This window comes from Galeopterus variegatus, unplaced genomic scaffold (assembly GCF_000696425.1).
Source record: "Galeopterus variegatus unplaced genomic scaffold, G_variegatus-3.0.2 Scaffold338, whole genome shotgun sequence".
NCBI lineage: Eukaryota > Metazoa > Chordata > Mammalia > Dermoptera > Cynocephalidae > Galeopterus > Galeopterus variegatus.
In genome coordinates this window covers 331,208-343,491 of record NW_007726449.1, presented here as the reverse complement: position 1 = coordinate 343,491, position 12,284 = coordinate 331,208, and the positions used below count along the sequence as shown (strand labels likewise).

The window sequence follows — 12,284 nt, the reverse complement described above, 5'->3', positions numbered from 1 at the left end:
GAGTTCGCTTTTCCTTTAGCTGCAGTTACGGGCTGGGTGAGAGAGTCCCGTGTGGGGGGCGGTCTCTGGGGCAGCGGCACCGACCCCGGGCCTCTCGCTTCCTCCGCCCTCTCCACGTGCAGGGTCAGGACAGCTCCGGGAGGCGCGCTCGTCCGGCCGGCGCTGTCGGGAGGGATCCGCGCGTTTCATTCACCGCCCCCGGACCGCCTGAAAGGCCTCCTTGTCTGAGCGCCCAATGAAAGGGACCTGCTGAGACCTGGGGGCGCGCCGTCGGGTCCGGGCCCTGCCCCCGGGCTATGAGCTGACACTGCGGGCGGAGGCACAGGAGCCCGCCTTTGTCCAAGGATCTCTCCGGGGCCGGGCGGCCGGCATGGGCCCTGGGGGCCGAGGCGGGCCCGCCGCGCTGCGGCTGCTGCTGCTCCTGCTGCTCCCGCCGGGCCCGGGCTGGGCCGCCCCCACCTTCATCAGCGTCAACCGCGGGGTGAAGGTGACCAAGGGCAGCTCCGCCTTCCTGTCCCCCGAGGACCTGCAGTTTGCCATCCCCAGGCAGAAAGATGCCTGCAAAGTGGAAGTTGTGAGGAACGAGCCAGTAACCCAGAGGGTGGGGAAACTCACTCCACAGGTAGGTCCCATCGGGATTTTCTGTTCGGGAGCGAGTGTGGACGTGAGTGTGTGCGGGTGTGAAGAAGGGGCGGGGGGAGCAAGGGACGAAAAAGTCTCCTCTCAGTCTCTCAAACGGACGTGCTGTAAAACGCTCACATTTGAACGGGCGGAGTTTCCATCAGCAGGCACAGGTACACTGTTTGTCCATGTGAGGTGAAACCTGTTTTAGAAAGTTCTTGGCTGGCTTCAGATTACAAGCCTGCAATAAGTAGCATTTACCCTAATTATGCCAGCACCTGTGGAGGAGGTCAGGTTCAAACTAATATGGATGCGTGTATTTTTTCTTGATGCACTGTATCAAGTCTTTCCGATTTCTCTTCTTTTATGGAAGAGATCTCTTGTACATCTTACCAGCTGCTTGACCTTATAGGGTAGCTAATCATCCAGGGAAAAGGATAATGTAAGAGAATCACACATCTCTTATTTTAGGTACATTGCAGAGAGAGAGAGAGAGAGAGAGAGAGAGAGAGAGAGAACGGGAGCCTTCCAAGGGTTGGAGTGGTCAGTCATTTGTGTGGTGTGATATGACCACTCCTTATGGGATTATTCCTGCCCCCAATTATCTCACCCATTGCCAGTCAAGGTGCCTTTGCATAAGATATCAAGATTTCAAGACATTTTTAGGATACTCTTGTGATCTCAGAACACCAAAGGAAACCATGAAGACATTTTCATCTATTAACATTGCTCGAACTTTCTCTTCAGTAAGGGAAGAGAAGTAGAAAAGAGATGTGAAGATACATCACTTTAAATGCTCACTGTTCTCTGAAAATGTCTGCACAATATTTTTCCTGTAGTCATAACCTTGGAGACTTTTTTTATGTAAAGGTATTATTCTATGGTTAATCCTTTTGTAGGGTGAAGAGCTAACTTTTAATTTACTGGGTTTAAAGAGTTTGTATTTTTACATATTGCTTTTGCTTGAAGTAGGAGTTTATCCCTATACATGATAGAATATTGTTTCCGGTTTTATTACTTGGTCCCACTGTGATTTGACTTTGCACCCAGTGAGAACAATCTTGAGAATATTCAACACTGAATGCTGCTGCAGCTTCTGGAAAAATGTACCATTCCTGCTTGCTGAACTGTGAACATTATTTTCTCTCCATTTGGTTAAAGAAACATATTCCATGAGATTATTCAAAAGTGGTACTAGATGTTGCAGAGATGGACTAAAGATACTTAGACTGATGCTCTAGCTCAGATTGATATCTCTAGACATTCTATTTACTACACTTAAAGTTATAGTCCAATTCTGAAACACAATAGAATTCTGTGGAAGGGGGTCTCATATTGGGGTTTTCCTGATGTGATAGTAACCAAATATCTCCCTCCAGTTTCCTGTGAGATTTTCTTTTGTCAAAGAGCTTCAGACAGGCATCTAAAAATGTTAGAATACTTTTGGCCCCAGGTATCAAGATGTTGTATTCCCAAGTGTTTGTGAGTTGCAAGTTCTCACTCTCTCCCAACATTGCTTGCACTCTGAAAGTATTTTGATTGGCACCTATCAGTCATGGAAAAAGGAGAGACCTGGGCTAGCTCATAGTGTAGTCCAGATGCACTAAATAGGACGGGCAGGTGATACAAATACGTTCAGCAGCAGGCAGTGGAGACCCAACTACAGGGACTGGAATGAAGAGCAAAATGCAAACCCTTCGAGTTTTGAGGAACAGCAAGATAGGACCCTGATCCTAGAGGACTGGGGTCCTTCATCAAGCAGGGACCCAGGGCAATACTGGTGTATATGGGCATTTTATAAAGAATGATGTGTTGATGATTTGGTACACCTTCTATTTTTAAAAATTGTTCAACATTTATTTAGAAGGAGGCTGAGTATTTTGTGGGGAGGAGGAGAAGCAAAATTCCCACTGGTACCTGCAGGGGCAAGTTGTCTAAAGTGTCATCTAGCTTGAACCCCAATCATGCATACCCGGCTGAGCAAAACAAAGCCCTGCCTTTCACCAGATTCTCCTCCTTAGAGGGCAATTTGGGGAGGATCTATTGTTACCTAAGCCATTCTCGCAGGACTATCCTCTCCGCATCCCAAATAGCCTAGGACTCCTTAACTTACACGACACTCTTTCTGAGGGTAATGAAATTATCTCCACTATATATTTTTAGTAATGTTTTAATAGCCCTGATGTTTTGGCCTGCTTTGAAACACTGGGGAGCAAAAAGAGATCCAAGTGACTAGAACTAGGTGAAAATATATATTTGGTTACAAGGATCAAGGATTGGAATAGACCTCCAAGTCATCTCCATCTCAAATTTTCTTTGATTTTTAAGGCAAAAATTCGTTTACTAGAAATTCAGTATAGAGCAGAAACAACAAAATGCCCAGCTAATTTAGGACTTTTGACTGCTAGGGAACACCCCTGAATACACAGATCCCCTAGTGTGCCGTTGCTCTTTTAGAAGAAAAAAGAATCAATTCCTGAATGATCAGTGTATGTATTTCCAGAGGTAAATATGACATCTCAAATTGATTTATATCATCTAAAGTAGATATGTGATTTATATATTCTAAAATTTATTCTGTGGTAAAGGAGGCCATTAAAATGTAGAGTTTCATCACCTATTTGCCAAATATTAGAACTTTGTGCTATAGAGTTTACAGTGGGAAAACTTTGTTTCTCAAACTGTCAGATGATCATTCCTATTTTTTTATTATGATAATTTCAACAAATCAAGATTCCCAAGTAAGTCTGTTTTGTTTTGTTTTTGAAATTTGTGCTTGGTTTTTAACTTAGGTTGGTTCAACCCTCCCCAGCGATTTATTTCGTATGTAGTTTTTGAAATTAAGCATAGCCAAAGGTACTTGTGTATATACACACAGACACACACACACATGCAGCCTAAACATTATTCTTTAACAGAGCTTAATAGTAAGCTGAAAGCCAGGGTCATGTGAACCCATTTCTAGTGAGACGACTGTATTAACAACACCAACAACACCCTGCTGGGTAATGAACAGTTTCATGTAATTTGCACAGAAAATGTTTTGTTTAACATCTGTTCAGTTAGTGTTTTCATTTCATTACTGAAGTCTGTCTTAAGACCAACAGGCTCATTTTCCTATTGAATATTTGGAAAGGAATTTCAGTTGGTGCACACAGTACCTTCTGTTTAGATAACCCTGTTGATATAGTCAATTAGATGAGGTCGATGGCAACATGTTTTCCTCATGTTCTAGGACAAGACTTTCTCATGCACAGCACTTCCTACACCTGGCCCAAAGCAATGACTTTCCTGGGGGGAGAAGCACCCCAGTTAAGCACCGAGCTTTCTTTTTGAATAGGAAATTCAGCAATAAGAAAGTACACCTAGTTCAAACTGGATTATTGTCATTAAAGTGAGTCATGAGTTAGGAATGTGTGGCAATTTAATTATAAATTGTAATTGAAAAGCAGTTGAAGTGGAAAAAAATAAAGCTAGACAGTAATTAGAAAAGGATTTAGCTCTCCTTTGTTTTAGTTAGTAAATTTATGGACAATTATGGTTGTCGCCTTTTATAAAAAGAAAACATATTAGGAAACATAAAACAGATGTTTCTTTTAACAAGCAGATTGTCTCTTTATTGCCCTGACCATTTGTCAGTGATATGGGGAAGGTCTTTCCTTTATCTCCTTCCTAGTTGTCAATTAAAAAGAGGAACAAATGATATCTGTGGGAAAAGAAAATCATTTGTATTAGTGATAAAGTCTTCTCGGAGTAGATTACGTTGTCTGAAAATGTTTGCGGCTGTAAAAAGGTACAGACTAAACACTGTGAACTCAATAGTGAGAATGTATGAGTACCTCAAGGTTATTTCTTAAAATCCTACACCAAGTCATACTGGGCAGAATGAGGGCCATGCTATAAGTGAAACAGAAGATTTTTCTTTTAAAAACTTGGGTTCTCAAAATAAAACAGGAATTTCCTTAATAATCCTGTGTGAGGTGATACAGTTGATTGTAACTTTTTTTTTTTTCCTTTTTGTCTTTTTTCGTGTCCGGCAACGGATCGCAACCCTCAGTGTCGCGCCCCTACCGGACCAGGACCGGCAACGGGATCGCGACCCTCGGTGCTGCGCCCACACCTCGCTCAGCCAGTGAGCGGCCGGTCTGTATGTGGGATCCGAACCCTCGGCGGGAGCGCCACCGCGCTCCCATGCGGCGCACTGTAGCAGTGCGCCACCAGGCCGGCCCCAGTTGATTGTAACTTTATTTGAACAGAGGAAGTTGCCTTTAGAATTTGTTTTGTCTCCTCAGTCATTTCTGCTATTACCTGACTAATAAAAGCAGTCTTTTGTAAGTATGTGAGAAAGAACTGTGGATCATATTTGACTCTGATCAACCACAAGAGTGTCCATAGTCAGGGACTTTATCTTTGAATATAAAAATGCTATTTGGAAAGAAAGAAATAAAAGGAGAGCAAAAATACACAGAATAAATACAGTATGTTTGTGGGTGGGTTAGTGCACGCCTTTTCATGCAGACATGCAGAAAGACCTCTCTAACTCAATTGCTATGAATGCCTAAAGGGGGTAAATAAAATTTTGATAAATGGAACCATATGTTAAATGCACTATAGTCAGTAAAGATGTAATTATTTGGAGAGGTAACCACCCCTTAACTTATTTGCTTGTTCTGCTTAGATTTTCATAATTTAGATATCCGTAAAACATGACACAGCTGTATAAGCAGCACGGTGAGTGAGCATGGGGGTAGGGTAGAGGTGGTGGTGGTTACAACCCACACACACTGTAATTTCTCCAGGCAGTACTCTATTGCTGGAAAAATTAAGTCCTGTACCAATTTTCTCACAAATATCTATCCATTTCTTCATGCTAACTAGGTCTTTGACTGCCATTTCCTTCCCAATGAAGTGAAATATATTCACAATGGTTGCCCAATTCTTGATGAAGATGCAGTGAAGTTTAGGCTTTACAGGTAAGTGGCGCAGGAGCGTTGCTCATTCTTTGCAGATAACCGTTCTGTGTACTTTCTACTGTGGATATATATGGGGTGGGGAGTTAATAGATTGCAAGCAAAGAAGTAACCAGTAGAAACTAGAGACCAGAGTGAGTGAGGCAAGAATTGTAGCCAACTTTCAATTATTTCCATTTGTATCATCTTCCTTGGGGTTTTTCTGTGGCACATTATTAGTCCTATCCTGTTTTCCTTTAGTGTTCTGTGCTTGGATCTCCAGTGTTGCAACCCACGTAGGATGGAAAATGGAAATTACAAAACTACAAATTCTTAAAGAGAATTAGGAGGAAAATATATTCTAAAATTGAAAAAAATTCTTTTTTGATGACCAGCTTCTTAGTTATAAGAAGTGCAATATCTTCCATTTTTAAACATATTAAATAATAAAAATGTTTTAAAAATCAATTGTAAAATTAAACACAGAAAGACCATTTCATCCCACAATTCCATTCCTAGGTGTACATACAAGGGAAATAAAAACCTATGTTTACACAAAAATGTGTACTTGAAAATTTATTGCAGCATTATTCATAACAGCCAAAAAGTTGAAACAATCCAGCTGATGAATGGATAAACAAAAGTGGTATTTTCACACAATGTAAAATTATTCAATCATAAAAAGGAGTGAAGTGCTGATACATGTCACAACACTGATGAACCTTGAAAACTTTATGTTAAGTGAAAGAAGCCAGACACAAAAAGTCACATATTGTATGATTTTGTTTATGTGAAATGTCCAGAAAAGGCAAATCGATAGAGACAGAAAGTAGATTAGTAGTTGCCATGGACTACGGGGAAGAATGAATAGGGAATGACTGCTAAGGGGTATTGGTTTCTTTTTGGGGTGATGAAATGTTCTGGAATTAGTTATGATGTGAGTATACTAAAAATCATTGAGTGGTACGCTTTGAAAGGATAGATTTTATGGCATGTGAATTTTATGTACAATAAAAATTAATTTAAAATTTAAGGTCATGGTTATAGTATTGCTGATTTCATGGAAGCAACTAAGAACTCAGTATATGTGGAGTAGGCCTTTATAGAATTTTCTTGATTTTGCTCTTATGAATATTTGGTTAAAATATGTCAGTATGGATTTCCCTTAAGCACTAGACTAATGCAAAAGACTTTTGTAGAAGACATTAGAACAGTGAATCATTCTATAAACATTTATGATCACCTACTATAAGTCAGGCTCTATGTAGGGCAGAAAAAACATAAAGATGAGGTTACACGGATTCTTTGGTGCTCATAGCCTAATACAAAAGATGGGCAGATAATTATTATGCAGAAAGACAAGTGTCAAAAGAGAAGCATGAACAAAATGCTGTCCTCAGAAAATGAAATGTCACCCCAAGAGTCCTTAGGAAGCTATGAAATCAGCATACAGGGCTGTTTGATCTTTCCAAGACCCTAAAATTAAAAAACAGATGGGCTTCAAAGAGCTTGCCTGGAATGGCTGGGAAAGCTGAGGAATTTTGGTGCCCCCACTCCTTCCTTGAGTTTCTAGCAGGTAGGGAGGGCACAGGTGTATGCATGAAGGGCAGGGTTAGAGAAATAACCATTGCTCTTGGTCTCCAGTACATTTCAAATGGAATATTCAGAAGAGTTGTATGTAGATGATCAGGGAGCATATTTATTCCTGTCTTTCCTCTTCTCCAGCCCCTTTGGCAAGTGAGTTAACTTGACCTCTCTGTATCTTAGTTTCCTCATCTGTAAAATGGGACTAACAATGCCCATCATGGTAAATGAGATATTGTTGTAAGGAGTTTAGAGTAATACCTGGGTCATAATCATAACCAATCAGAAGCTGCATTATTGATGCATACTCATCACTCATGAGTATTCTCCCCTTAGAAAGAATGATAACTCATCTCTATTAGTCTTTGTAAATGCCCTGAGATCAGCATTGCTAAGGGCATGGAGGGAGTAGAAGAAATGATTACTCAATGCCCTTTTCATGCCAAGTACTGAGCTGAGCACCCAAGCTAGACTGTAAATCACCACCCATGTACCAGTGTTTCTGAAGAGCAAAGAGGCCTTGATGCTTCAGCAACCCCTCACCCCTTCATTCCTGAACTAGAACTCAATCCGTAAATTATACAGGTTTGATACCATTAAATTACATATGTGCTAGAAGTGAGACTCTGAGCTCTTGGCAGTTGTTAAATATCAGTGCAGATAATGAGTCTGAGAGCAGGTGTGGAAAGAAAGATGACTGGAGGAGGAAGTGGCAGGAAAAGGCATTTTTAATACCAAGATAAAGAGAAGAAGGGAAGAAAACAGAGAGGTTGGGAGCAGAGCATGAGACAAAATCCAAACTTAGCTGGATGTACAAATTTTATGAAGGCCAAGCTTTAGGCTTGAAGCTGAATACACAGGTACCAGGAGTATCTGAGAGCCAATAATATTGCCTTTGCTTTGTTCTCTCCACAGATTTACTGAAACAGACACCTTCACAGAAACCTTTATCCTGCGGGTCTATCTCCTGGAACCAGACTGTAACATCATCCGTATGAGTAACAATGTGTTGGAGGTGTCTGAATTCTATGGCCTCTCCAGAGCGATTGATAAGAACCTGCTCAGATTTGATTATGTCAGGATGGCTACTCTGGAATGTACAGTCAGTCTGGACCCCGTGAGAACTCGGCTGCCAGCCCATGGCCAGGTGGTTCTGGTGGAGCCTCGGCCAGAAGAACCTCGTGGAGACCAGCCACACAGTTTTCTCTCTGAGTCCCGTATGATATCTTTTAACACTTCTCTGAATGTTACTAAAACTGACAAAAATATCTGTTAACGGTCATCTTCCACCATGACTAAGAGGTCTACTTTAATAGAATTTTTAGCTGGTTGAAAAATGTGGGTTGGTGGTTAAGAGCATGGACTTTGAAATCAGGGTTTGAAAACTGCCTCTGCTATTTATTTCCTGTGCTATTTTAGTTTTAACCTGTCTGAGCCTCTGGAAGGTGGGAGAGGATAATAATAGCTGCACCGCAGGGTTGTGTAAGGATGAGAGTGAACGAGATTACACACACAGAGTGTTAGCACAGTGTCTGGCTCACAGTAAGTGCTCAGTAATTGTCAGCTGTTAGTAGCAGCAATGGCAGCAGTAGTGAGAGAAGTTGGTGTATTTGCTCAGTATTATGAATGGGTTTGAAGTAGAGCTGATAGATAGCAGCTACGGATTAAATTGGGAGAGTTGATGGATAATGATCCTTCTGCTATTCATTCAATCAATGTATCCTGGGCACCTCCTATGTACGTAATAGTGTTCTAGGAACTATGGGAAGACCAAGGAATATAAGTTGTAGTAATACCTTGAATTTGGACAGAAGTTTACAGCTAAAGACACGCTGGTACATAGCTCATCTCATTTCGACTTCACAATCATCTGGTTAAGAAGCAGAATATCTATTTTGTCCATCAGGGAAATGGGACTCAAAAAATCAGTGGCCTTGGGCCGGCCTGGTGGCGCACTGCTACAGTGCGCCACTTGGGAGTGCGGTGGCGCTCCCGCCGAGGGTTCGGATCCCATGTGGAGACCGGTTCCTGCTCACTGGCTGAGCGCGGTGCGGGCGCAACACCGAGGGTTGTGATCCCGTTGCCAGTCCCCGGTACGGGCGCAACACCGAGGGTTGCGATCCCGTTACCGGTCAGTAAAAAAGACAAAAAGGGAAAAAAAAAAAAAATCAGTGGCCTTAAGTATCGTATACCTAACAAAAGTGAAAAATACAGCTGGGCAGAGACATGAAGACTACCGGAGAGATAGTCATGGTTTTCAGTGAGACAGAGCAGGTTGGTTCAGGTGGTCAAAGAATGTTTAAGGGAAAATTTAGTAAAAAGACTAACTGGACCTAGAAGGATATGTAAGATCTGAGTGTGTGATAAGCACAGTGGGGAGAGAATTCAGCAAGTGGAACAGTCTAGTAGCGGTTGTATGGTGGAGTCATGGAGGCGGGTGCAGTGAACAGAAGACTGGAGCTGGACTGTGGAAGCCTACAGACAGAGAACCACTGGCCTATTTGCCAGAGACATTCAAACATCAGAAAACACATCTGATTATTCTTTCTCTCTGTGTAACTTTTGGTGGGCAAGGGCCTGATGAAGCAACAGATGAACTGTTCTTTTTAGTAAAGGCAATGATAGGCTTTCAGAATAATGACAACCCCCTCAGTGAATGATTGGAGGGTACACATGAGTATCCTTGGGGCAGTGAGAGGGAATATGTATCCATGGGAGGGAGGATTGGCTTTTAAATTTTATGATCATTAAGTTCAAGTGACTATCTTAATCCAGTGCTGTGCATTCTAGAACTGGGAACAGAGCAGAAGTGTCCAGGCGGAAGCTGTACCCTGGGATTGAAGAAAGTGGGGAGTCTCAAAGTGAGCTGTGAGGAATTCCTGCTGATGGGGCTTCGTTATCAACACATGGATCCCCCTTCACCCAACATTGATTATATCTCCATCCAGCTGGACCTTACAGATAGTAGGAGTAAAGTCGTATACAAGGTAGAGTTTGGGGTTATGTGTCGGTGTCCCCAGATGATCCATGTAGAGAGCCAATTCCATGCTGGCTCCCACACCAGGGAGAGTTCCCATACTGTGCTGGGTGGCACTGCCCAGTGACTCATTGGAACCACAGGCTTGTGTGTTCTGCCAGGAGTGCTTAAAACAGTAGCTTTTGCAAATAATATTAGTATATCATTTCCTTTCTCTGGTTCTCTTCTAGCTCTACCATCACTAAGGCAACTTGGGAAGGACTGGGGCTTGTCACATGCTAACCTTTCAGCTTGTCATTTAACCTTTGGCAACACCTTCTCTTTGATACTTCCTTTTCACCTTCTTGAAATCATGGGTTCCACTCGGCCAGGACACAGGAAACCAGGAGAGAGGAGACCTCAGTCCCACTTGAGATTGTTGCTGATGATACCTCTCTCACTTGTCCAGACATTGAGATAAAGGGCTGGGTCATCTAGGACACAGGCCCCAAAGGCCTTCTCCATCTTTCAATCTCTTTGAATTCTGCTGTCCTTCCTCCCTGATCTCCTCATAATGAAATGATGACAGGAAGTGCAATCAATTTGTATGAAATATTGAACATGCTACTCTACTGATTCATGTACTCTATACTTTGTTTATTTGAGAAACCAGGGCAACTGTGTACCTGCTGAATCAGCTCAGATTTTGTGCTGACTTAAGATGATCCAAGGTGATATTTGCAAACACCTCCAACTTTCACAAATTGGATTCTCACTAGGATTTCTCCTAAGAGGCCATGGAATTGATAAGACAAGGAACGATAAGTGTATTAGTCCATTTTTGTTGCTTATAACAAAAAATCTGAAACTGGGTAGTTTGTAAAGAAACAATATTTATTGCTTATAGTTTTGGAGGCTGGGAAGTCCAAGTCCAGGGAAAACATTTGCTGAGGGCCTTGTCCTGGGGTTGACTACAGCAACTCAGGATATCACATGGCAAATATGGCAGGAGCAGAGAGAGAGAGAGAGAGTGATCGAGAGAGAGAGAGAGAGAGATAGCTCCTCATGGGCTCTCCTTTTAAAGCCCTCAGAATCACACTTACGACCACCATGAAACCATCAATTTATTAATCTGTTTACTAGGGCATGGTCCTCACAATCTAATCACCTCTTCACGGCCCCACCTTTCAATTACTACAATTGCATCAGTTTCTAATACATGGACTGTGGGGGACAATTCAATCCACAGAAATAAGGAAATGATAAAACAGGATTACAGAATTTTAGAATTGAGATCTGGAAAAAAACTTGCGATAGTCTGTTTGAATTGACCAAGTAAATCACTCTGGGTGCTTTTAAAGGACTGATTTGCAAGTCTGACGTTAGTAGTTAAGAGCATGAACACTGGGCTCAAATGTCTAACTAGCTGTGTGACTTTGGACTTTATGTCTCATTTTCTTCATCTTAAAACAGGGATAATGGTACCCACCTCTTAAAGCAATTTAGAGGATTAAGTAAGATGCAAGGTAAGAAGCACGCATATTTGCTGGTTTAAAAAAGACATCCAGTAAAGGATTGATGATCAGCCAGGTTTGGAAGTAATCGGTTTGGCCAAAGCCTCTAATTTTATAGTGGTGGCCCAGAGAAATGACACACCTTGTCCATGCATACCCAGTTCTTTTATGGCTGGGCCAGGACCTAAACTCTGGGTATATTGCTTGTTTTGACAAGAAACTCCTTTAACTTTTAATGATTTCTTATCTCCATAAAAAAAAATCATTTTATTTATTTATTTATTTTTTTCATTAAATTTTTATTTTGTCAATATACAATGTATATGATTATTTTTTCTTATTTTTTCCTCACTATATTGAGTTAAGGTTTTATTTGTTTATATTTTAAATCTGTCTTATTGGGGGTTTACCCTTTTAAATGACCTTCTTGCTTTATTAGCATTAAACTATTCCTTAGTTAATTTGGCATGTCATAAAACAGATTTGTTTATGAATATAAAAGTAATATGCTCATGGCAAGGAATATTAAAAAACGCAGAAATCAAAATAAGAACAAAATAAAACTAGCTGTATTTCCACCATTTTTATCCATAAACACACACACTCTCTCTCTCTCTCTCTCTCTCTCTCTCTCTCTCTCTCTCTCTCTCTCTCTCTCTC

The 12,284-nt window shown here is 41.5% G+C and overlaps 1 protein-coding gene across 1 annotated transcript in view; it reads left to right on the top strand.

The window, feature by feature from the left end:
• Nucleotides 1-370: 370 nt before the first annotated feature.
• LOC103586441 (FRAS1-related extracellular matrix protein 1-like) overlaps nt 371-12,284 on the top strand; it is a 27,298-nt gene continuing 15,384 nt past the window's right edge. The window contains exons 1-4 of the mRNA XM_008567724.1: nt 371-622; nt 5,500-5,594; nt 8,070-8,371; nt 9,945-10,141. Of these exons, the coding sequence (XP_008565946.1) occupies nt 371-622; nt 5,500-5,594; nt 8,070-8,371; nt 9,945-10,141 (846 nt within the window). The remainder of the gene's footprint in view (nt 623-5,499; nt 5,595-8,069; nt 8,372-9,944; nt 10,142-12,284) is intronic.